This window comes from Prosopis cineraria, unplaced genomic scaffold, assembly GCF_029017545.1.
Source record: "Prosopis cineraria cultivar Desert tree isolate PC_DT_omini unplaced genomic scaffold, ASM2901754v1 PC2, whole genome shotgun sequence".
In the NCBI taxonomy this organism is placed as follows: Eukaryota; Viridiplantae; Streptophyta; class Magnoliopsida; order Fabales; family Fabaceae; genus Prosopis; species Prosopis cineraria.
In genome coordinates, this window is record NW_026555333.1 from 13,803,382 (window position 1) to 13,831,198 (window position 27,817).

The window sequence follows — 27,817 nt, forward strand, 5'->3', positions numbered from 1 at the left end:
TTCTAAAAAATGCTTACAAGGTAATTAGTTTAAATATAAAAAATCTAGTATAATGGAACAAAAGAAAAAAAAAATAAAAAGTTAATATAATTTTGCTGATGTAGCCCTCCACTGATATGGATCACCTCTCGAAAGCGATCTCGGCATCCCTCAGCGGAAGAAATTCTGACCATTTAATCTATATCTAATGTTCCATATCTTGCCTCTTCATCTCATGATAAAATAATTTAATTTTAAAAATAATTCTTTTACAATTTATTTCATCACTTTAGATATATTTTTTATACTAATGATTTAAAATGATTTTTTTGCTCTTGAAACTTATTCTAAAAAATTACTCTTCAAATTTTTTTTATATATTTTTATCAAATAAGTCGGACCAAATTTTGAATAAATTGAATGGTAAGTCCCTGCAAATGATCTGAATAATCTTAAAAACTTGTGAACTTGCAGTCTGACTCATTTAAACTTTAGATTGACCTATTTAAAAAAAATGTTTACAAAAAAATTGTAGAGTAATTTTTCAGAATATGTTTTGAAATTAAAAAAAAATCGTTTAAGATCATTAATATAAAAAGTATTTTGAAAGTGGTAAGATAAATTGTGAAAGAATTGTTTCTTTAAATTAAATTATTTTAACACGAGATCACGTGATAACATATGAGACATTAGACTTTGATTTGAAAGGTCAGGATTTTCTGTCGTTGAGGTATGCTGAGAGGATCGCTTCACAGAGGGTCCGGATCCAGCTCTCTACTTCTCTGGAGTATGATATCCAAGCCAGCCAACAAGTTCCACCCCACTACATTCCCAAATACCAATCTCTACCTAATCACGCCAACCTCAGAACCTTCTCGCAGAATCTCAGAAAGGACGCACCGATGACGACAAAGCTCACAAAAACTCGCCAAGGGGAGAGGCGTCTTCTCATAATTATCACTCGAGAGATCATCCATTCGGAGAGAATTGAGAACCAAAACGGAGAGAAAAGGATCAATGTTTGCTATTAAAGTCTGAAAAAATGTTTTCGATAGACTTTCCTAAAATTTTATTGGCGAAACTGAGTATCATCATCACCTCATCGGCATTAATAATGACCCATTCACGAGGATCATCATGACGACCCTCGCCACTTCTCACAGCATTAGCTAAGATATTTTAATTTGCATTCATCAGTCGAGTCGTTGAAGGAATGGAATCCCATTATAACTCTAGAACTAATGGGCCTCCTAATTCTCATCTTGTGTCTTTTTTTTGGTTTGGCCAGTGACATGATACTATGTGCATAAATGTCTCCCAAGCAACCTAGGATTGTACGATGATATGCTTAACTGCTGATTTCTACATAGCATTTGGTCAAAAAGTTAACTTCTAAATCAAAACCATTTTGCTCTGAAAATATCAATATCAATAGAGCTCTGTTAGGACTGTGCCCTTATCAATATTAACACTGGCTTAATTTTGCTGTACTTGCACGGTCAGGACCGTTGCTTTGAATTTTTTTTTTGAAAGGGAGAGACGTCTTCTGATATCCCTTTTTTTTAACCCAATTTTTACACTAAAGGGAACATTTTAAAAGAAAATATCAAAGTTCATCCCCCCTATAATAAAGTTAAAAGTCATCATACTTTAAAATGTAATTTTTTTGCTTCGATTTGTAATACATTTTAGGCCCCACCCATTCTCATTCCAATTCTTGCCCCGTGATTTCATACAATGATTCATCCATGTGTTTGACCATTGTGAATACTAATTAGTTAATCACCGTGCACGGGATGCTATTTTTGCAAATTCTTTCAAGTGTTAGATAGTAATAATTAGTACATATTAAGCATTACTTTCATGTGTTTGACTATTGTCAATACTAAGAATTGATAGTTCTTCATTTTTTTAATAAAGCTTGAACTCTCAATTTTATCCGAGCTAAATTACATTGTTTTAACCTCACCTAATCACTATTATTAGTTATACTAAATGTTTTTATTAGGGTTAAAGTGTATTTTACCTCTGAAGTATTTTTCGAGGAGTACCCAGTATTCTAGTGTTTTTGTTGGAGTAATTTTGCCTTTAAAATTATTAAAACAAAGTATTTTTGTTCTTCCCGTCAATTTTTCTAACGGTCAACATTTAAAGTTACTAAAACAGAATAATTTTACTCTTTTCATCAAATTTTTAATATTGATCTTGAATGTTGACCATTAAAAAAATTGACAAGAAGGGCAAAAATATTCCATTTTAATAACTTTAAAGGTAAAATTATTCCAATAAAAATGTTAAAGTGCTGGATGTTTCTCAAAAATAATTCAAAAATAAAAATGCATCTTTTATTCTTTTTTGTTATGAGAAAACTTATTGCTGTTAAGAAAAGCATAAAAGAAAAACCTATCAATCTCAATTATCAAGAGTTATATAATGCCGGGGACACATTGCAAAGAACCTGTAATGAAAATCCGAAATACAAGATGTTGGATAGCATCAAGATGACCTTATACAATTTAAAAGGTGCATTTTTGTTTGGGAGAATGTCGACAGAGCTATAAAATGATTCAATATGTAACAAAAATTCCTACCAAGTAAATATTAATAATTAACAAGTAAAGTTTAAGTTTTAATAACCATACAATACATCTAAGCCCTTACCAAATATTGAATCATTCCAAAGATTTTATTAATGCTTTCTCTCTTTTTTATTGGTAAAAAAAAAATTTGGGTGAATCGGATTTAGAAACTCATTAATTATTTTCTCTGTCTCTCTTTGGTGGGTAAAATTTTTTTTAGATGAATTGAGTATTGGGGCTCATTAGGGATTAGGCGAGATTTCAACTTATAATCATATGAATTATGTCTCAAATTTTTATTAAGCAGACCAATATTTGTTGGTTGATATTTCCCTTTTTATTTTACCAGCAAGACACAACTTTCAGAAAAAAACCAAAACATTAGTTTAACGAAACAAATTTTTTTCTGGGCTAATCTGCTTTTTTGGGATAAAACGAGTCAATCAGGAAGCCCATAAAGCCCATATGTAAAACCCTAGCGTTTTGCCGTTTCACTCTGCTGGCCCCTTGCATTTGCGCTCTCTTCCTCGCACGCCTTGTTTGGTGAATAGAACCCGCAGAATCAAAGCTCCAAGCATGGCGGCGAGCGAGCGCACCGTGTTGCAGTTCTCTTCCTCTTCGCAGAGTTTGTCTGCGAAGGTTCACCCTCTGGTCATCTTCAACATCTGCGACTGCTATGTCCGACGTCCGGACCAAGCGGAGCGCGTCATCGGAACTCTCCTGGGCTCTGTTTTGCCCGATGGAACCGTTGATATCCGTAATTCTTATGCTGTTCCCCACAATGAGTCACTGGGACAGGTATGCGCGATTCTTCTTCTACATTAAGATTTTGTACTAGTTAGTGGGCAATTTTTTTGTTTTGGTGATCTCATAATCTAAGGCCCTGGATTTAATTATTTATTTTTTCAGTTTATCGTTGGGTGAAATCTAGGGGTATAAATTATTAACGGCGGTTGTTTCGGGGTCTTTTGCACATTAATTGTTGATTCTAGTTCCATACTTAGATCCGAGACAATGCACATGTTGGCCATTTTATGTTTTCTGTTGTATTCTTTGCAAAACGTGTAGCTCTAATCACCCCTTGTTTGATTTTCGTCCGTTGAAAGGTAATCATAGTACGTTTTATTCTTAATTTTGTTTCCCTGGTCTCAGCTATATCCCGTTGGTCCCTGTAATCTTTCCTTGTATTAATTTAGGTGCCTGGGAATGAAGTCTGGCACATTGCTTAAATTTCATGCCAATAGGGCATCTTTAAAATAGAACTCCAGATATTATAACGGGTTAGAAAGGATTGGTATTTACTGGCAGCTTGTTCTCCAGTTGTTCTCAAAACTGATAAGCTCTATTCATTTGCAAAAGATGAGGAATCTACAAGGGGTGATAAATTTAATTCTGGTTAAAATATTGCTACTAGTGAAGTATCTGTTACCTGTTCACATGGATAATGAGGGTATTGATTACTTTTTCCTCCAGAGGTGGTTTGTTTTTCCCTGCGCTGGTGTGGGGTAAATAATTTCATATTTAAGGAACTAGAATGGACAAACTTGATGTATTTTTGAGTGGAAGTGATGAAAGATAGGCTTCTTATGATTGAAAACGTGGATGGAATGGAACAGGATAATAGTTGGGTTGGGTGCCTGTTTGGTTGACTCTATCAGTTACCTCTCAAAATCTCTTCCTTTCATTGTTGACCTTTATAAATGAAATATCTTTCCTTACTAATCTTTATTTTATTGTTACAGGTTGCTTTGGATATTGAGTACCACCACAATATGTTGATATCCCACCAAAAAGTCAATCCAAAGGAAGTCATAGTTGGGTGGTAAGTCCAATGTTTATAAATTTTGTCCTTTTTTGCTTGAGAATCAAGTGCTAGTAACGGTGTTCTCCTTCAAGAGTTTCAAAGCATTACTACATGACTAGGCAACTTATTAGGTTTTACGAGTTTGTGTCAAGAAATCTTTCAGCGGTCTTTGGTTTAAAGTGATGACTTGGTTTGTGGTAGCAAACCTCCTTCACTGGAAAGTGATGCACTTATAAGGACTGGAGTGCAAGAACTTCCATATAGAGTTGTTTATGTCATCCACAACTTTTATCAGTGTTAATTTCTTGGCATGCTTGCATCTATGACTGTTTTGTGAAGGGATTCATGAACTTTTTAGCTTGTTTATCTTTCAGGTTTCTTATTTCTTTTGGTCTGGGGAAAACTAATTATGCTAACTTTGGTATTTATGCAGGTACTCAACTGGTCTTGGAGTGAATGGGGGTAGTGCATTAATCCATGAATTTTATTCTAGAGAAGTGCCCAATCCTATTCATTTGACAGTTGATACGGGATTCACAAATGGAGAGGGAACCATAAAAGCATATGTATCGCACAATTTATCTCTTGGAGATTGGCAAATTGCTGCTCAGTTTCAAGAAATTCCTCTGGATCTTCGCATGGTTGAAGCTGAGCGAATTGGATGTATGTTTTTATTGAATTTCAGCCTTAGAGCTATCCTTTTGTTTTCCTTATAGAGCTTGCGTTTTCTCTCATCAAAGTGCACGTGCTTTCTTTCATTGATTCATGGACGCAACTGCAGGGAGATGTCCTTCAATTTAGGAATATCATCTTTTACTTAATTAATGGCTGACAAAATTATTCTATTGCATACATTTATGCAAACCTTAACTGATGTTAACTATTTTGATGTTATAGGTGGCTGACAAGCTATTTTATGTTTTCATTTTCACTGTTTTAATGAACTTGCTAATCTGAGGAATTATTGTTGATAATAATTTGAGTAGTCTTCGTTTGCTTCTTTCTTGTTTCTGGTAATGGCAGTTGATACTTTGAAGGCAACTACTGTTGACAAAATCCCAAACGATTTGGAAGGGATGGAAACATCAATGGAACGTCTGCTAGCCTTGATTGATGACATCTACAAATATGTCGATGATGTTGTGGTATGCTGATATTATCTTCTGAATATTCATGCCATGTATTGTACGGGTTCTTTCTTTTGTAAGATCAAAACTGTATTCTTTCCCCCTTGAAATCAGGAAGGGCGTGTTGTGCCAGACAACAATGTCGGGAGGTTTATATCTAATGCTGTAGGTTCCCTTCTCAAATTGCCTCCTTCAGCTTTTGACAAGCTTGTGAACGATAGTTTGCAGGTAAGATTTTGTTTTAATGGGTTACTAGAACGACAAGGAGATGGTTGAATGTATATTTTTGGTTATAATCTTGGTTTTATGGGCACATCCTTGATTCGCCGGTTGTAGTTCTGTTTGATTGAGTGTTTATTTTCCTTTCAGGATCATTTGCTTTTGCTCTATTTATCAAGTATCACAAGGACACAACTGAGCTTGGCCGAGAAATTGAACACAGCTGCTCAGATTCTGTGATTCCTTTGTCAATCGTCGTGCCAAGGCAATTTTGCCCGTGGAAGTGCCTTTTGTCTTATTTACTGAAACACGTCAAATCTGTTTTTTTCCTCTTTAATTTTGTAGTTTTTTTTTTGCTTTTGTATTTTTTTTTTTGCAGTTGAGATTCATAGGTTCTTAATTATATCCAAATTACAGTTTAGCGATTCACCCGTATTGTAATCTGTCGTCTGCTAAAGAAATCTAGCCAGATCTTTTCAACACTACCTGGCACCATTATTTTCCCCTCGAGTAATGGCAGTGTTTATTTACCTGGTCACTGCGTCAGTCGTTTATTGGGATGGAGTTTCGTGGAAAGGAAATAAAATTAAAAGTGATTTTGCTAAAAAAAAAAAAAATTCTTTTCAGCTGGCTTAAAAAAGAGAAAGTTTGAGTATCTTTTTCATCTGGTCACACTATTCGGCTGATGTCTGCCTATGGCTTTTTCGGTAGGCCTCGTGTCAATTTAAAAAAAAAAAATTGAGACGCTGATTTTCGACCGTCTAAGAAGCGTGGGATTCGAATTTGAAGACATTTTTTTGTTTATTTTTCTCTTTGATTTTTACCCCGGGCTGACGAGTCACAACAATATGATGCAGCGAAATAAAATGAAACCAGAATCATTTCAAACGATCACGTCTCCATGTGAATTGCAGAATAAACGTATGAACTTTTTTATTGCTGGATAGAGGTTCCTTGTAAACTCATAGGGCTAGGTAGGTAAAGAGACCCAACCTACAGTTACAGAGCTACATATCCTCAAAACTCTCATATTTGTCCCCAGCTATAGAGGCATGTGAGACTATTCCGGCTGATTTTTATGCATGCCTTTTCATTGTTATCAAATTACTAACCCGTTTGTTCTTAATCACATAAGTCGTCTTCCCGTCCAGTCAGTGATCATCTTATTAGGCCGCATACACATCATAAACAATTTAGGCGATAACTAGCTTAGTTAGATGAATAAAATGCCAGCTCAATTAATCTAATATAGGAAGCATTTAATTCAATGTTTTTTTATTCGAATTTTTATTATTTTTATTTTGATTTTAAAATTTTATATTACTTGTACTATTTTTATTTTATATATATACCCCCCTCTGTTAAAAAATATAAGGCATTTTTTGAGAAGTTGGATGTTAAAAAATGTAAAGCATTTTTAGTTTTTCAAGGTGTAATTATTGTTTTTTTTAAAGTGCCCTTATTAATAATAATTTTATATTTATTGTAGAGTGTTCCATAGGGATAAATATAAAAAGATAAGATTAGTTAAAAAGTAGATAACTGCTTTATTGAATAGTGAGATTTGATTAAAAATGCCTTACATTTTTAAATGGAGGAAGTATATTATTCAACATATAAATTTTTTTATTATTTATGCATTATTTTATTATATAAATTATTTAACATATCAACTTTTTATGTTATCCTAAAATATTTCTAACAAAAATTATAAATCCTCATAAATTAATATCTTTTTTGGTAATCATGGATTCAAAAACATATTTCACCATTTATAATTCAAACAATTTTTAATCTACCGAAATGACTTTTGAAAAAATATATTCAAGATCAAAGTATAAATTTTATTATAACAATTAATTTTTATTGAATTAATTTTTATTAAATAAATTTTTAACAAATTGAATTTTGGCCGAAGAAAAACAAATACGTACCAAAAAGTCTGTTGCCCTTCAAACAATGCAATATCTCTAAGTATGGAGAACTTGAAAAGCACCCCACTTAATTCTCACACGTTGGTTAAAGTAGAATTAAAAACGTAAGGAGAAACAATGATGTTAACTATTTTGTTTAGAACATTAAGAAGTTTATTAAAATAACCAGAACAAATTCTGAGACTAAATTAAAACGTGATGTCAAGAAAATGCTCCATTATGTCATGTATTAGCGGCTGAAATAGAGGAAGTGATCGATGCGTGGGGCCCAACTTGTTCAAGGCTTATTGCTGGAGGGAGTATCAGTCATTATCTGTATTAAGAACAAACAGTGGCAGTGTATTTTAATAGCAGAAAGGTAATACACAAATGCTTTTTGTCGCGCATGGTGATAATGGTGGTGGCGGATTACTATTCCCAGAAAAAGAGAAGCAACAGATTGATGTTATGGAGACAAGAAAGTAAACAAGACACGGATCTTACGGAGCACACTAACCCTTCTGTATTTCTATTTCACGCCTTCCCCTATTCCCCTTTCTTTTCTAACCCCTTCACACACCAAAAGCCATCAAGCTCCTTTCTAGGATTTTGGCCCTGAAAGATTTGACACCCAGTTTTACGTTTGCTGTCAAGGATTTAAGTACAACCTTCTTCTTTTATCGGGTTTGGAATTGGCTTCAGACAAATGGAATTTGATCCTAACAAGTAGATCTAAACTATACCCACTTTTTTTTTTCTTTTTCTTTTTATAATAGAAGGATACTGGGAAACATGCATAGGATAGTGGCAAGTTAAGTCATGTTATAATATTAAAGGTTTTTGCACCCAAGTGGTGGAGCATAAAAAAATCTTAACATTTAAGTTGGCGTTGGAAGTTCGGTACACCAGCCAATTAACATTATTATTGACTTCTCTATTTACGTGGTCTAAACTAATGGTCCAATCTTTAATAATGAGTTTTTTGATTTTATTTAAGATTTGGGCAAGTGAGTGATTATTAAAAAATTTGTGCCAAATGAGTGTGAGGACTGCTAGGGGGATATCATTTCAACGGGAGAAAACACAAATCCAAGTTACGCGCGTATAGAGGATACTGTTGATTTCCAATTTCAGCCTGATCAACAACCAACGATCACCAATCATCTCGAAAAGCCGATATTCTGGAGATAGGTGCCGTCTTGGTGTAAATGCTTATATTGCCTAGCATTTGTCTGAAACATGTGCATATTCATTCATTCCATGTACAATTTCCAAAACCTAATGTCCTTCAAGCAAATTTCACAACCTCAATATTATATCTTTTGTACAAGCCTAAAGAATAAACTTGAATTCAAAGCATTACACACATATCTGTGACCAAGAATTTCTGTGTTCCAAGACTGAGCTGCTCGATAAGGCATAATATATATACGAAGCAGCTAGCCGCCTAACCTATACGGTTGGGTTAACAGCTTCAGTCCAAAACCCCTTGAAGTTAGAGAAGTCATCCTATTTGTGCCAAATATGAACAGACGGAATGAAACTACGCTCTTGGGAATTGCAGAAAGTCGCCTCTGTCGACTCTAGCAAACAATATTAGAATTCATGTATATGAATACAAAAGACAGATACCAAAGACAGGAGCTTGTGACATGAGAAAAACCAAGTGGCTTCCCTTTTTCTCTTGTTGGTCATGAGTTGTCCGTCTCTCCAAGTCCTGTCACCTAGTTTATGTTCCCACGTTACCTTAAAAAGAAGATTTTTCATGAACCCTAAGTCAACCTAACTCAGTATCTTTTATGATCACAACCGTTCAACACGCATCTCACAATGGGCAACTTTGACTTTCACTTCCCACTTTGATCATTGGCAGACAGCCACTTCTTTTAAAACACCGAGTTTTGTTTAGTTCGCATGTCTTGTATCTGATTACTATGCCCAAGCCTTAATTTAAAATCCACACCAATACACATAAAGGCCACTACGTATAGGATAATTATAATAAATTATGTGCAATCCATTCAGTTTTAGTGTGACTACGTGAATCCCAACACACTGTGTGTAAGCATATGAACTCGAGGAAACAAAAATATAAATGTAGAATCAGAGTGGCTACTTTTGCGCATGTCTTTATCTTTGTGTTCCCTTTTGCTTGCAAAAAGCAGCCCAACATAGTTCAATCTCGAATTCACCAAATTCAAAGCAGGCAGAAAACTATCAACATATAGAGCTGATCATCTGCGATGCCCGACAAAAGAAGACAAAAAAAGATAAGAGAAGAGACAAAGATTTTTTGTATTAAATTATTCAGTTATGGCATGTTTATATGTGCTCACACGCAGAGTCAGAGAAAGCTCAGAACCTAAAGTTGAGTACTCAGGGGCATTACCTGCAATCTGCAGGAAGTGAGAGATATGGAAGATGGCATGTCAGGGTTTTGTATCAGAGCAGAAAGTTTCCGGAGAGGTGATAGTGATGGGAACAGTGGAAGTAGTGGGACTAAATGTGGGCGTTGGAATCCCACAACAGAACAGGTTAAGCTTCTTACTGATTTGTTCATGTCTGGACTGAGAACTCCAAGCACCGATCAGATTCAGAAGATCTCCACTGAGCTTAGCTATTATGGCAAGATTGAGAGCAAGAACGTGTTCTATTGGTTTCAGAACCACAAAGCCAGGGAAAGACAGAAGCGTCGCAAGGTCTCATTCCACGACAAGGAGCTCAGTAATATTCGTCGTCAAAACTCCCTGTTATCTTCTACGCACAGTGAGTATTACTCTGATTTTCTTTGTTTTTTGACTTCATGTCGTTGTTTGTTAATTTGAGGTTTGAGCTTGCACTTTTCCTAAAAATGGTTCCTTTTGGCAGATTTTGAGGAGGAGAATCAAGTTCGGGAGCCGGAGAGAGTGATAGAGACTCTTCAACTGTTCCCCTTGAATTCACTGGGTGAATCAGAAGCAGAGAAACTGACGGCGCAAGCAAATAAGTATGGAGATGATAGTACGATGTTTCAATCTTCAACGGGGGAACATATAGAAAACCCACCGTTAGATTTGCGCTTAAGCTTTCTGTAAACACAGTGGTGGGAGAGTAGAAGGAGATGTTATTTTAACAATATTCATTACTGTCACTTAGTGATAAACAGGAGTAAAGAAGTTGAAGTTTTAAACTTTTAGAAGTATTATTGTAGCTTCAAATTATGAATGACGTACTGATATGTAGCTTTTTTCTAGATTATTTGAAGTGTCTGGACTTCTCTGCTTGCTTATTCAACAACTTGGTATTATCAGCAGTCCAAGTGTACTTTGCCGGATTATATTTAGATACAATGATTCTTGGAATTCTGATTATTTCTTTTCAAGAATGTTCACCTCGGAATGCCTATAAAGAATAACACAGGAGTCATGCATAGGGCCAGCTTCTATCTTTGAATATCATGAACCATTTTCACACACGAACAATGTTGGATTTGCGCATGGTATCTAAATAAGTTGGGGTGTCATTCTTTCATCTCATCCTCCCAAAAACGAAAAAAAAAGTGGGGAGCTAATTACTGTTTGGTCAGAAAAATATGGACTTGACTTTCTGTTGATTCACTTGTCTCAATTCAGAACCAGGTTTTACAAATATTCGAACAGTACAATTACCAAAAACAACAAGTCTAGTAGTCCTATCCTATTAGGTAGAGTGTGAATAAGTAAACTTACTGACACAAAAAATAAACAATAAAGAGTGTAGAGCTTTTGGTAATTTCAACTGAGCATGGGGTTATGATGACTAGTTCTCGTACGTTCTATATCAGTCCAACGATTTCACGCAGACACAGATTTAAATTGCAGCAAACTGCATCATCAGCATAACTAATTACAATAAACATAGTTGGGCTTCTAATGTTTTCCTTTTCAGGTGGGAGTGTGTGGGTAAGATTATCTAATGTAGCAACATGATTCCCACTCCCAGCATCATCTTAAAAAGCAGTATCCTATGAAGAACAACTCAAATTCTGATGTGTAAATAATGGCTATGGTGTTTGAGATTGAATGAAGTTGTTCTGATTCTAAAGGTGAGCCTCCCCTTAACAGATTGCCAAAACAAATCACATCATGCGTAAGCTAGCTTCAGTTGAATGTAGTGATGATACAATACAACCTTGATACATTTCCTATAAGCAAAATGATGATGATGAAAAATCCAAAACAGCACACAATCAATCCTCTTCACTGCTTAATATCACCGCACAGAACGGATTGTTCAAAACCAAAATCTATGATAACATCTATAGTTTCTGATTGGATCCTGTTCATGACTAGCATTCCATCTATGCCCTTTGCAATGTATAATTGAAACCCAGACGGAGAATGATATAATCGAGGATTGCACGAGTAGATTAACTTTACCCGGTTTTAAGCTGTCATTCACATGTCAGTGTAAATCGCGCTTGAAAGGTTCCTCTAGTTTCTCCAAATTATAAAGGCATGATCTTGAGGTAACATTTCAATGAACTTTTTGAGATTTCAACATTTTGTTTTGCTAATTGCAGGTAACCATCGTAGCTTGAGAATAATAACCATCGTAGTCAAAATGCAGGTAACACGTATCTGCATGCCTACAAGATCAATGGAACGCTTCAAGACCGGCCTCGTACTCATTTTCTTTCATAAACCCAACATCTTGCTAGCCTTAATTATATAGATGCAATTTTCCAATTTGATTTTCAGAACTTAAGAACAAGATATATTAATCTATATTCATGAGAGATTCGATAGACTTTTATGTTGGTTGTATAACTTTCTTCTATAATCTAAGCTTGGGACTGGCTATGAAATATATGCGGAGTTAGATGGACAATAGTGAGGAGAGTTGAATAATTAATAATGTGAAGACATGTAGAGGGTTAAAGGAAGACTAGGAAGAATATATATACTTCAAGAAGTTATCAAATGGCCGGGGACTAGATGAAATCCCAAGAGTACATCGACAGATTAGCAAATGAGTGTGTTGATTGGTTGGCGAAGAAACTCATGACATGAATGACGAGGTGATGATCATTAGAGAGAACCACCATCAATGCACGGACATCATGAGGATCGATATGATTAAAATGTTAGTCCATGTGGGTTAATCTTGCTCCTTTCCCTCTTAAGACTGATCATGACAGCCCTTAGCTCTAGATTATGATGGTTTGCTATCAAATCATCAAAAGGATATATGTAACAGCAAACTTTCTATATCAGAAGCGAATACCACATATTGAGCCAAAGTTCCTAATTGCAAGAGAAACACAGTATTAATTAGCTCTCGCTTTCCATTTCTTGGATATTCAAAGTTCGGTTTTACGCAGCTTCACTTTATATGTGTGTGTGTATAGTGATTTGACTAGATCAAATTTAAACATTGTTGGACTCAATTGAAGATAACTCTTTTAAGAACATTTTTTACATTTATACAGATCCTAACTCAAGACATCATACTTAAACATCAATAACCCTTTCATTAGAACCAATGGTTAAAGAAGTAGATTGAATCGGACGGTTGGACCATCGATTGGTCAGGCTAACGGCTCAATCAAGCCAATACAATCATTTGGAGAACTGAGTCGAGTTGGACCACTTTAGACTAGGGGCCAGATCGAGAACCGATTCGGTTTTCAAAAACCAGACTATTAAAAAAATGCCCTTTTCTTTTCCTTTTAAATTTTTTAAAAATGTCAATTTTTTTAATTATTTGATATTATGTTGTATCATATAACTTGTTAAGTTATGATAAATTAAAATATTTATTTTATTTTTAAGTTAAGTAGTAATTTTATATTTATTTTTCATATTTAAATTATTATATACATATATAATTTTTTAATTTAATTATTATGTTATCAATTTGATCATGTGAACCGTGAAATCGCTAACCTTTTTAGTTCAATATTCGGTCTGATTCTGGAAACATTGATTAGAACCCATGTCCTATTGGTAGATTCATATTAACTATGCGTTTGTTGGCCAAAGTTTCATTTTTTGGTAAAAATTAAAACCACAAATATTTTTATAAAACTAATGGAACAACTTAGAACAAGAAAATTTTAGAGTGGATAAGTTGGAAAAATTCTTCTCATTTATTTTGAATTAGATTTGTGTAGAAAATTTTGAGGCCGCCCTTTACTTTTAAACTTTCAATCATTAAATACTGATTTGTGGATTACATTATTGTGTGTGTGTGTTGTTTTTTTTTTTCCCCCCTGAATCGTTATATAAATGGTTATATTAGCTATGTTGGCATTATTACGATGTATTTTTTCTAAATGAAAGATTAATACTTTTTCTTGATCAACTCAAAGATTAATACTTGATGTTTAGTACATGGGATTATGTGAATGTTCTTGCATTTGGGTTTTTTAGAATTAGATTCATGAATGAGAGGGGAAGATAAGATAAGATTCACTAATCATAATTAGATTCTTTGAACCTTTACAGGAAATTAACATTAAAAAATAGCATAATATTTTGTTGGCAAAAAATTTAAATATAGTAATATCTGCAACAAACTTGATTAGAATTTTTTTTATAGATATATAAAAACTTGTTTATGACTTGTAAATATTTGATTTAAAAACATTATAAGCATATGATAAAATTTATATATTTTTATTTTTTAAAATAAAAGAGACAGGTTCTTATTTCTTAAACATGTTATTTTTCATTTTGAATAAAAAGATAACTAGATTTTTTTTTCATAAAAGATAGTTCTTCGTCCAATTAGACTAATATTAGCCATTCAAACCCAATGATGACAAGTGTGGATAATTTAGCAACTGGCCATCTAATGAAGTTGGTTAACTCGAGCTAATTATACTGACTAGTTTTGTCTAAATAAGTTAACATTTCAATATTTATACAATTTAACTTACTTAATCTATTTGACCTAAAAAAAATACTTAATCATCCAGAATTGTAGTTGCATTATTTATCTTTTGCTGGTTTGGTGATGTGCTCTGTTTTTTTCATAGTACCATCATCATCATAGTTGGCATTGTTCTTATTATTACTCGATTACACATCTTCTAGTATTTAATATTACTTAGTTAGATAGTGTTATATCTAGTTTTTTTCCCCCTGACAATAAGAGATTATGTTCAATAACGCAAAGGTTCACGAAGACAGTTAACCGATGCCCTGCTTATGCCAATTACGTTTCAGCTTGCAGTCTTTCTTCAGGGCCTCGTGTAATTCTATTCGACTGTATTTTTGGAGATGGACTGTTGAAAAAAAAAAATGAAGGATTTATGCAGGTTATTATGAGTCTTTTGAAAAAAGGTTTGGGCTTTTATGCCCTGCATTTTTCTCCCTATTTTGTCCGGTCAAAGAGTGATTAAAATTGTTAAAAATTATTTGGTTAAAAATTGTTTGGTTTATTTTAATTTTTGAATTAATATAAGAAAATGACACATTTTTTAAATTATGTATCAGTATAATTAAATTTTTTAAAAAAATATGCAGGCTTTTCTTGACCCGAGCCTGGACTATATCACTGAGAGCCTAGTTTAAAAACACGTTCAATTTAAGATATGTGGGATTACAAGCTTAAACCTTTTAGGTTAGTGAGAAAATTCTTATTGACAGCTTTACAATAAAATGATTTGGGACTTCAGTGTAAAATGATAATTTTATGGGACGTCAGCGTGGAATGACTTCTTCCAAGAGACTAGAGCCTCCCTCCTCTGTCTGAAAATTATTTGGTCTATTTTATTAAACTTGAGTGTGTTAATTAGTCTTCAATGAATATTGCTGGGGTAAAAATGTTCAAGTGCCATATCACAACGATTTTGACATTTGAGACGGGACGTTGCTCTATTCTCCTATCAAAATAATTCAATGAGGAAAATGCCCAATAAGTAATTTTATTATAGTCATTGTTGCATTAAATTCTGATTCATAATAATAAATTATCTTATTTCATTTAATGACATTGGCTACAAAATACTTTTCTACTCCTATTTAAAATAAATTCTATTATATTTTATCAAAATCAATGAAAAATTTAGAACGCTTTAACCATGTCTAAAAATTTCATTTATTTTAGCTTATCTGATGAAAAAAAATCACTTTTTTTTAAATTATTTTGTGAGTTTTTATAATATTTATTTAAACTCTTAAGAATAATCAGAATTTAAAAAAAGAAGTAATTTTTGATTATTTTAAAAAGCTACTTTAAGTAGCTTTTGAAAATAATTTAATAGGATAGGAGAGAGGAAGTGTTTTGAAGAGACGAAATACTCGAACATATCATAAAATTTTAAATAATACAATAATAAATTATTTTTATAAAACAAACATTAAAAAAGGATATCATAAAATTTAAAATAACTAACTAATTATTACTGTATCCAAACATAAAATAATATTTGCTTTTTAAAAAATCTCAACAAAATAAATCACTTTTAAAAAATCTCTAAACTACATAAAAATTATTTATTTTTTAATCTTAAGTAAATGAGCCCTTAATCAGTTCTTAACTATGACCTTTATTAAATATATATTCTAACAATATATTTTTTCCATCTAACGTTTAATAACCGGTAAAATAAAAAATTTATGTGGCAAATTCAAAAATATAACTCACAAATAGAATAAAATTTTTTCTCTTTATTATATAAATAGGATTGGAGGGAATAACATAATCCTCCAATTCTTATTGTAAGACACTTTTTTAAAAATGAATTTTTACTTAAAATATAAGACATTTTATAACAATTAATTATTTTTAATTTTATCATTTTCTGATTAGCATGAAAGTATTTAATATAATCACATTATTATTTAAAATCAATAATAAAGTTAAAGTACATCTTATTTTTATAATATTAATAATTTTTTTTATTAAAATATGTGAATAATAACTTGAAAGAGTATATTGTTTGATTCGTTATATTTTTTTTCAACAATCAACTCTTTATATATATATATATATATATTATCTGAACACAAAAATTATTCGACGGTTAAAAAAAAAAACTTGTTCGAACAAAATAAAATAAAATAAAAAAGCGAATTTTTGGCTTTCTTTGACTAAACAAAGAGACAAACATGATATGACATCGGGAGGAAGCAAGGGTCAAATACAGATATCACAATTCTAGCTAAGCGCTGTCTAACGGAAGGAAGCAGACACCTGAGATGTGTAAGCCGTGCGCAACGCAGCTGTGTGTTTTGATCTGAGGTGTGCGTTTCGAAGCAGATTGAGAGGTCACGGGTAAAAGCAGCATGCACGGGAAGCAAGGCACATCTCAGTAACTAGAAGGCGAGAGAGAGAAAGCATCAAAATATAAAATGCATTTAATGCCTCGAACGGCCAAACGTGAACGCTGAGGAGATCAAGCCAGATCAGTTGGCTTCTTAAATAACGCGCGTTTTATGCTGACTGAGATTGAGAAATTATACTGATTCAAATAAATTTTTTTAAACATTTTGCATTCTAACCTCAATTTCACCCATTCTAACTGAGGTTAGAGTGTAATTGAAACATGCTCTAAAACAAGTAGGCACTAATGACCATCCTCATCAGTTGCAGCCAGAACTCGATGCGTACGCCATGAACTCCGGGTCCGATTCGAGCCCCTCCATTGTCTCCGGCGACAATATCACCTCCAAAATCCACGCTCCCACCTCCTTCTCTCCCTGGAAACGCCGATATCTTACCGTCGAATTTTGTTTCCCTCGCCGCTCCTAACCGCCACAGGCCTCCCCACCCGAAGTCGTTATCGTACATCGGAAATCTCGGCGAACTCCCAATCGTCACCGTCGTACCATCAGGATTCCCCAGCGGGAAGCACCTCGGGTTACTCTCCCATTCCTCAATGAGCTGCCTCACCATAGCGTCATCGTGCGCCTTCACGTTCTTGTTCAGCTCCTCCGCACACCACCGTAGACCCCTGCACATGACGTCCTCTGCTCTGGCATAAGTTGGGATGCTCTGAATCGCGTTCCCGAAATAGTATGGATTCAATTTCGGCTCTAACCTCATGCGACAGTTCACTGCCATCTTAAACGCTGTCGTTATGGACGGATGCAACTTCCTCGCGCGTGTCACGCCTCGCCACAGCAGCGCGCAAAGTGACTGGAACGACGATATTTCATCAACTTTGCCTCTGATGTTGTGGTTGTTGTAGCTATCGTTGCTTTGCTTTCCTATCAACTCGACGGCGTTAACGTCCTCGTTCGTTGAGATGAGTTCTGGCTGTTGACTATGGCTTTCAGCTCTCGTATGGCTTCTCGGCTGAAGCTGAAAATTCTCTCACGCAATGGATCGTCGGGGTTGAACGTGATCTTGGGCCCGCCTTCCGGAAACTGAAGCACCGCTTTGGAAATTAGAATCGAATCCCGACGGAAATCGGGTAAGTTAGAGATTTTAGTGGCTTCTTCTGCACACTTCGGCGAACGTATTGAAGAAATTCCAGAATGACGTGCCGTCAGCAATGGCATGGTTCATAGCACAACCGATGAAGATGCCGTCTGCAAGCTCGGTTACCTGAACTGCCAAAAGTGGGCTGAAGTGGCCGGTGTAACTAACTTCTTGTCAAAGGAAAAGAAAAGCTTGAAGAGTCAGGGACATCGGGCGGGGACAAGAGGTGTTGGATGCAGTGTCCGGTGGCGCTGGCGTGGATGAAATCGACGCCGCCGTCGTTGCAGGTGATGTAAACATAGCCGTGACAGTCTGTAGTAAGGCGGCGGCGAGAGGAGGGAGTGAGAGAGTGAGAGAGAGAGGGACGAGAGAGAGAGTGAGAGAGAGAGAGGAGGGAGAGACGAGAGAGAGGAGAGAGGGAGAGGAGAGAAGGAAGAGGGAAGAGGCAACCTTTTTGGATGTAGTGACAAGAGAGCATGGCGAGGTCGGATATCGAGAGTTGAGGTCTGAGAGGGTGGACTTCTGGTCAGGGTACACAGTGCATCGGGAGAGTACAGTGAAGGTTGAAGAAGAAGAAGGCATTTTTTTTTATTAATTTTCGGAGGATTGAGATCTCCTTGCCCTTATGCTCTGTAGTTTGTGAATGGAAGACGGTGTTCCAAGTGCCTGGTATATATAGGGCAGGAGATGATGTCCTGGTTCATGAACTTTGCTCTGCTCCGCACGTACACGCGTTGAATGATTGAAACTGTCACACATAAATTACAAATAAATTCTGTCAACTATAATTATTATCTTTTGAAGCAACATATATATACTTTTATCCTTTCAATAGATTATCAAAAACTGAAACATAAATATATAATGGAAGATCAATGTTGGAAGAAACACAAATAAAGTGAACAGATATCATCATGCAGAAATGATAGGAATATTTGTTTAATATTATAAATGATATGCTGTGTATAGTATGTTTTTCTGAGATAATATTTCGAATATGGAGCACTAATGGTCTACAATATGTGGCTGATGAAAGTAGCTAATTAATGGTCTCCGCCTCTCCGGATGCATTTCTGATCGATAACCACCCAAACGGGGCAATGATGTGTCTGATCAAGTGAAATGACAAAAAATACCTTTCAGAGACAGATTCCTTTTGATTTGTTTTTCACACCTCTGGTCAGATTCTTCTCAGCTATAAATGTGTGCGCGCGCGCGCGCGTGTGGTGGGTTTGTGCTGTCTAAGTGTATATTTCAATTAAAAAATTTATAATTAAATTAAAATTTAATTAAGATTAGCAAATTAAATTAAAAGAAAAATTCATGAATGTAACGTGATTTATGTTTAAATATATTTTTTTTAAAAGTCAATTGAACAAATTAAATTTATTTAGATGATTTAATTCGAAAGTCAATTGAGACGTATAATGACAAAAATATATATAGTTTTGTTATATATTTTTGTAAATAATTTGATATTTAAAAAAAAAATTAATCTTTTAATCCTCCAACTTTTAATTTACTTATAACTCAATCCCACTATGACTCGTGTGACTTAGTCCTTGACTATGACTCGCCTATAACTCAGTTATGATTTTTCTTTATTTGTTCTAGATATTTTAGATTCTTTTTATCTTCATAAATTTCACATATATTTGAATTTTTATATTTTATTTTATATTTCATAAATATAAAATTTTTATTTTATAAAATTGATTGATATTTTATTTGTTGGATCATTATATTTATATACTATAATTATAATTATCTTATAATATTATAATTTGGAATAGAATATTTAGAAAAAATAAATTATTATAATATTATAATTATAATTATATTATAATATATTTATATTTATAATTATTTCTCCTCGCCTACTCGGTCATCCCCTTCTTCTTCCTCAAATTGCAGAACTGGCAAGATGGCAAACCTCATGGACGATGACGGTGGTGATTGCAGAGATGACGACAACCACAAAGGCTTGCTTGCATTTACCAGTTGCGTGCTTAAGACTGTTATCAATGGCCATGAACGCAAGCAACACACATCGAGATAGGCGACGGTGACGGGACGGTGGCCACCTCTGGTTAGATCCAATAGAGGAGAAGGAGGTGAAGGTTGAGCAAGGGATGATGACAGCATTATGAAAGAAGGTGAGAAGCAGAACAAGGAGAGAATCAATAGGGGTTAAGATAATAAAAGAGAGGAGAAAAGCATTGGGCGTTGGCTTTCAAAAACGCAACTACAAAAGCTTGAGCAATTGGACTTTCCAAAAATGCTCATAGGGACCTAATGCTAGTTGGATTTTTTTTTTAATCCAAACATAACTTTTAAAGCTTTTGACATCCCAACCTTGGTTAAGGATATCTCAGCTTAGGTTGAGATGTAATCCAAACATGCTCTAAGCCTTTCACTTAAAAATTGCACCAACTTATTCTTATCTTTCATCACATGCACTTCTATTATTCTCAAGGAAATTCTCACCACCACCGGAGTTAGTTTAGCAAAGTCGTGACCCTATTTTGAAATAATTATAAGTTATCCTTATCTTTTACATGTAACCGCTCCCAACAAAAAATAGCGTGTAGTTTGTTAATTCCTTTGGATAAAATCATCACCCCATATTATACAAAGAAAAATATAATTTTTATAATTCCTAATTTTTTTAATTATCCATTCAGTATATAAACTTTAATTCAAAACAATTCAGTTTTTATAATTTTTTCACAAGAGAAATAACTCAGACCTTATAAATTTTTGTACACATTACAATTCATTATAAGGATTGAATTATACTAAGTCAAAATTTAAATACTGAATTGACAATTAAAAAAAAAGTTTAGGGACTAAAAATTATATTATCTTCATATATATAATATTATATATATTTAAATTAGAGGGCATTTATATATTAGCATAAAAAACAAATAGAAACTAGAAAAGTGGCCTGGTTTAGCGACGGAGGAGCTTTTTTCCATTAAAAAAGAGAGAGCGAGAGAATGTAAATCTTTTATAGGGGACAAGAAATGCAACAAACACAGAGAAACAGAGAGAGGTAATAAAAATAGGGAAACATCTTGTTAAGAAGAGGATCGCACTGTCGTGAGCAGTCGAGCAAGCCGTTGTTTAGTCTGTACATGTACCCTGAAACACACAGAGCACCTGTGTGGATTGGTTGGTCTGAGAACTGAGATTGTCTCTCTCATCGTTGCCCTAAATAGAATTAACGAATAATGTGGCATGAACAATTGCTACCGCATGAGAATGGAGTTCAGTTTCCTGCTCAGCTATCCGATGAGCGCACGGTACTCATCAGGTAAACGGCGCCTCCTTTGAGTGACGGAGGGAAACCAACCCACATCTCCTTCATTTAGATTTCGCTCGAGGACAAGATAAAAAACTAGAAGGAATTGGTTATTGGGACTATTTTTGTAGGACCGACCGGCAATAATTTATAAACTTATATTTTGTTCTTTTTCAATTAAAATAAGTTCATTGAACCAAAAATTACAGCCCATGTGTATCTTTCATCTTTTCAATTATATATAATATAAATGGGCAATAAAAGAACAATTTGTTTCCCATACATTTTAAAAAAATAAAGAAAATTTGAAAAAAAAAGCTTTTTGTCATTTCCCCATTGAGAATGAGAAGTAAAGAACAATTTGCTTTATTGCCACAAAAAATTTTATAATTTTTTTCCATGTGTGTTAAAAAATACTCTCTCCAAACTAAAATATAGGGCATTGATAACTAATTTACACTTTTAAAAAATATTAATTGAAACCTTAATCTTAAAAATATTTACATCTTTGAAATTTTTCCTCATTAAATATCCTCTAATTGATTTAATAATGATAATTAAAATTTTAATGCATTATTTTTTCAAAAAAATAATAAATGAAGTAGGGGTATATAATTAAAAAAATAATTATAAGAGTTACCCAATGTCCTATATTTTCAATCAAACAAAACTTTTAGAAGATGTCATATATTGTGGGTTATAAGGAGTAAAGAATAATTTGTTATTTGAAGATTGTTTATACCCACATAAATCTAATAATAATAAAATTTTTAGCTTCTCAAATTTACTTTGGTCCCTCAACTTTAATTTTCTATCAATTGATATTTTGTTTTCTTATAAAATTAGTCTTCTAAGTTCTAAATTATAAATTGACCCTTAAATTAATCAATGTTATAAATATATTAATAACTTGACATGCACAGATGTGATTAAATGAGGAAATATTCATTTTCATAAGTTATTTTATTTTTTATTTTCTCTTATTTGATGACTTAAAAAAATATAAAGACTGATAAAAATTAAAATTTAAGGAATCAAAGGATTAACTGCTGCAAATATAATAAGGAGCTAAAAATTTCATTTTCCCCTAAATTAAAATAATGAGGCAAAATCTAATTGTGTAAGTTCTTATATAAGTTTAAATTAACAACAACAACATTATATAATTTTATTCATATTAAGATACTTTTATTTTTTATTTATTATATATAATTGAGAAAGATGAAAGATGAAAAGATGAAAGATATACAGGGTTGTGGTTTTTGGCTCAATGAACTCATCTGATTGGGGAACAACATACAAGTCCATAAGTCATGCGGGTAGGTCCCACAAAAATAGTCCCAATGATCATTTCCTTCATTTTTCTATTTTTTTTTTTTTTTTGTTTTTTTGGGGACCAAAGCCCTCGGGCAAAATCAAAATAAGGAACAAGAGCGTGATTTGTTTCCCTGCATCACCTAAAACGAGGGGCCGTTCACCTAATGAGTACTGTGCGCTTATCGCGTAGCTGAGCAGGGACACCTTTCTATTTTTTAATTTTTTAATAAAACATAAGAATTATATATTTTTATCTCCCATTTGACATATTATAAAGTTTGAAGATACTGAAAGAAATTCTCATTTTAATACTATATGTTGTCTTTACACATATATATAGTACAGCTGTTTTAATTTTTGAAATTATGTATATATATATATTTATCATATATGTTTTGTCATATCTACTCCTAACTAAAATTTCTTACTTCCTCTAGCATTATTGTTAAATTCTCAAATTGACTTTATAAGTTTATCATTTTTACGTTTTTAATTTATAAAATCATATTAACTTACTTATAAACTTAAATTAAATAAAATTTAGTTAAACTCGTAGTTAACTCATTGAGTTTATCATTTTTACATTTCTAACTAATAAAATCGTATTAATTTGCTCATAAATTTGTTAAGTAAAATAAATATATACAATATAAACTTAATTTAGAGAAGCGGTGGAATTTGATTGAGTGAAAAATAAAACGAAAAAATACCAAAAATAAATTTCATATTTTAAAATTTTATATTGAACATAATATTTATAAACTCAGATAGATTTAGTTTCATTGATTTATATTTAAAATATATTTAAATTAAATTATGATCATATTATATATTTTAATTATTTAATCATACATTTTTAAAGAATATTTATTAATAAAAATAAATTTTTATGAGTTTACGATCCAAGTCTATATTTTAAATTTATATTCTATCATGAATTTACTTAAATTCATAATTTTAACGTGTATATATGATTTGATTATACATACATTAACATGTGGCCAGGAGGGATGTATTGAAACGCATTGGTTTGTGGACTTGGGAACACGTGGATATGTTTGATCAATGAGGAGGTTTCCAAGTTCCGCGTATTATCATGCGCGTGTTCAATCATTGGCATAATAATATTTGGGATTTAAATTTTTTGAAGTTGGGATACGTGAATTTCGGTGAAGTTTGCCCTTTAGTATTTTTCATCATTTTTATAAAATATAAAAAGAAAAAATTTCACTAAAGACCCTCTTACCATACTTAATAAAAAAAGAAGATTTCAAAAATATTATATATTACTGCAAGACAAGGGAGTATTTGAGGTTAAATTTTTTAGGCCAGTGTATGTTTTAATGCGAGCTGATTAACTCTTGCTTTTCCTGGAGTGGATAAATGAAGGCTCAAGCAAGGAGAGAGTTTTATATGTGTGTGTGGTGTGTGATTGTGATGGGTAGATATGCTTTATTTGGGATTGAGAAGTTATTCAATCTTGGAATTGTGAACCGTAACTGAGACAGATTTCTTCTATTCCTATCCGTTGTTCGTTTCAAAACTGAAAACTTAATTAGTAACTAATATTTTCATAATTGTTAACGGTAGATTTGTATAAACACCCAGGGCACGCTCTGTTGTGTGTGTTCTAAAATGGAACTATAGGATGTGTTTTAAATTATTAATTACATACAAGCGTATAGAAATCCCACAATATCAAAGTAATTAACAATGAAAAACTTCATAAATACTTATTATCATTTTTAGACAATTCGGAGCAAAAGTTCACAATCACAATCTAAATTAAGGAGTACTGAAGTCAAATAACACAGTTAGAAGAAATGAAGTTGACGAATTAGAGTCTTGTTGATTATCGTGCAAGCACAATAATAATGGTAACTGAAGTATCCGTCACTAGTAAAAAAAATCTTCAAAAGGTAAAATCTTCCGGGGGAAAAAATCTTGCTCTGAAATGGACCTCAATGGTTGTGATTGATCTTGGCCATGACAAGGTGTTTTTGAAACGGATTGTAAATTCCTATTTAACCGTGTCTCTCTCAATCAACTAGACTTGTATGATTGGAAGAGTAGAAGTGTTGTTCATGATCTTCTCGATCAAGTTGAGTTCTCTCTATTTACCCCTAGCTGACTTTCTAGAGGCTGTTTCTTTTAAGGATGTGTGCCCGGCCGGGTGGGTTTTTGACCAAAACCTCCTTTGTCCTCTTTTCTAACATCAGATGCAGATGAAGCTTTCATGGCTGTCACTGTTAATTACTTCTTCCAACTATGGACCTGTTGTAGGTAAGTTTTCTTTGCTTTGTAGCTTTGGGTTTATTTCTATTTGTTTGTTCATTCTCTGTATTGCTGGTTTTATATTTAATGAAAGCTGCTGGAGCAATGTTCAAAAAAAAAAAATAGGTTTTTAGGAGAATATATTTAAATTTACACGCTCGCTGAAGCTGTTATCACTATTTAATAACGTTATTAATAAATTAATTAATAATTAACCGACAGGAAAAGATCCTAAATCTAGACTCAGTCAAACTAATTTACTGGTCACGTTTAGAACATTTTATTATTTAATTGTGATAACTGAAAATATCTAAAATATCTCATATAAAAATAATATTTTAAATATAATAAATATTATAACAGCTTATAACAGCGACATAAAACCCTTTCGCCTTACTCTCAGCCAATATAAATGCTTCATATGCATTTTAATTATTTCACTCTCCTACTCTCTTTATCGCTTATTTTCGATTTTTAATTATAAATAATTATGTTTTTAAAAAATTAAATTATTTTAAAAGCTTAACTAATAAAAAACTACATTAATTTTGAAATATCCATTTCAATCTGACGTTCTCATGTTACGAAGACGAGCTAGTCAAACATATGAATCTGACCAAACTCGGTACCATCAGAACGCGTGCATGTGTAAGCAGATAGAGGTGCAATTCGCAGTATTGCGGCTTATGAAAAACAATTTATTTTGATTAGAAATAAATTTCTAAAACATATATTTGATAAAATATTTTGACCGATGTTTACCGATTTGATGTTCAAAAATGTCTTTTTCTTATCTTGGCCCAACGGGATCACAAATCTCCTTGAAATTTGTTCACGTGCGAGGTTGGGCTCTCCTTTATTTTTAAGCGATGATATTATTTTATAAGGCATTCTTAATTCTTAATACGATAGTTAACTGAGATATTGAAAGTTAATTAATTAAAATATTGAATTTGGTTGTCTATGTTCCCATCATGCTTGAACACGATACTTGATTTTTTTTTTGGCCAAACAACACGCTACTTGAAATTTTAATAAGCTGTTTACAATTAAAAAACTATACAGGACTTTTACATATAGCTCCCAGTCTTCCCAGACTTCGCGAAAACGCAAGTACTGATATCCGTTGACCAAAAAAAAATCCAGCGTAAGATATACGAACTAGCAATTAATATATGCATCCTCAGGCAATGTATGGTGCATATGTAAGGATTTGACTGAGCAGGTGCAATAAAAGCTGTCCAGCACTCACTTCCCGTGTCTGTGTGTATGCTCTCTTTGGTATTAGAGAAAATATTTTTTTATTTTATTTATAAATTATCTCATTAAATTTTTAATATAAATTTTTAATTTTTCATTAAATTTTAAAAAAATTATATTATTAACATGTATATATTTAATATGAGTAAGTTTAAAAATTTATTAAATTTTAAAATAAAATTAATAAATTTTAATATTTTTTAATTTTGATAAAATATATTAAAAATAATTTATAAATAAGAGTAGAGGATGCATATATGTTATTTAAAAAGAAATTGACAGTTCTTTTTATAATTAACTCACCTAGTATAAAAACATGAACTATAATTTACTTTTTTAATTTTATTCTTTTGTAATTTTTATGTATAAGGCAAGAGGGTTGCCTATCAAAAGGAAAATATTTTTAAAATAACATATAGAACAAGAGTAAATTAAAAAAAATCTTTTTTAAGATAATATCAATCATCTTACTACTTTTTTAATTTCAATAATATAATTAAAAAGTAACTTATATATAAAATCGGAAAGTGTACGCCAGTACGTGCTATTTGAAAACAATATAATGGGAGAATTCACATTAAGAAAAGAGAGAAACCAAATACTAGAAGTTGATGATAATACGTGATCATATATAAGTTGAGTATCATTATGAGCTAGTATTAATATAAGCTCAGAATTTTTTAATTAATAAGAAACACAAGAAAAAATCAAAATTTTTCTACAATGTATTATTATTATTATTTGTTACAAAAAGTACATCAGAGGTACAGATGAAAAACTTATCACCTGAGCATTTTTCCGCCTTTCATTTTTCTCTTTTCTAAAAGACTATTTATCTTCGGGGACTAATGAACATTGTATTGAAATGTCGACAAGTGTAAAGGCATCTCGTGGATTGTAACAAATCTCACGCGTAATTGACGACAAAAAAAATGATAGCCCCTGTCAAGTCTTATAGTGCGTCAGGGCAATCCAATAATTTGGATAGGCACTTAAACTTTTTCTGGTGGGGCACGTTTTGTTTAAAAGAAAAAAAAAATTCTGATCATTTTGTCTCACTGTCATTAATTATTTAATTTTAATTTTATTCTGGTTTCTCAGCCATGTATGTGTCTCATGAACTTGTCCAATGTATTAGTCAAAAAGACAAAACGAAGAGATGCTGGTTATACAGCAATATATGCATCGCCTGAGAGCCGATACTAGTGCATGCACTGAAGCGACGTCAATCATTCATTGATATTCATTTTCAATTGTTTTTGGCCAAACATTATTTTCAATCTAATATATCATAATATCCTATTAAGATAAATATGCGACTAAAATAATCACTTACAAATGGATGAAAATTACGTATTTGGTTAAATTAAAATCTATATATAAGCTTACTAAGTTTAAGTAGCTAGTTTTACCCCCAAATATATATATATATATATATTGATTATCCGGCTTGTAAACATAATTGTATTATAAGAATTTTATAACAAATAGCCTCAAGAGAAAGTTGCACAAGCATTATTTGTCCATTATAATTATAGAATAGATCCCTAACAAAAACGGGGTCAACATTAAACACCTGTCCCAAATTATTGCGATTAGTCAACTCATTTTATTTCAAATATTGTATTAAATGGCCTGATCATAAA

General features: G+C 32.7%; 2 protein-coding genes and 1 pseudogene across 2 annotated transcripts; 2 read left to right on the plus strand and 1 right to left on the minus strand.

Moving 5' to 3' along the window:
• Window positions 1-3,038: 3,038 nt before the first annotated feature.
• LOC129303391 (eukaryotic translation initiation factor 3 subunit F) lies at window positions 3,039-6,246 on the plus strand. Its single transcript, XM_054942680.1, has 6 exons — window positions 3,039-3,356; window positions 4,301-4,380; window positions 4,796-5,025; window positions 5,386-5,507; window positions 5,604-5,717; window positions 5,859-6,246. The coding sequence occupies exons 1-6, from the start codon at window positions 3,135-3,137 to the stop codon at window positions 5,946-5,948; spliced, it is 858 nt and encodes a 285-aa protein (XP_054798655.1). The 5' UTR covers window positions 3,039-3,134; the 3' UTR covers window positions 5,949-6,246.
• A 3,588-nt stretch (window positions 6,247-9,834) lies between these two features.
• On the plus strand, window positions 9,835-10,928 carry LOC129301541 (WUSCHEL-related homeobox 7-like). The gene is made up of 2 exons (XM_054940104.1): window positions 9,835-10,387; window positions 10,490-10,928. The coding sequence occupies exons 1-2, from the start codon at window positions 10,036-10,038 to the stop codon at window positions 10,693-10,695; spliced, it is 558 nt and encodes a 185-aa protein (XP_054796079.1). The 5' UTR covers window positions 9,835-10,035; the 3' UTR covers window positions 10,696-10,928.
• Window positions 10,929-17,038: 6,110 nt separating this feature from the next.
• LOC129303774 (uncharacterized acetyltransferase At3g50280-like) lies at window positions 17,039-18,595 on the minus strand (annotated as a pseudogene).
• Between the last annotated feature and the right edge of the window lie 9,222 nt (window positions 18,596-27,817).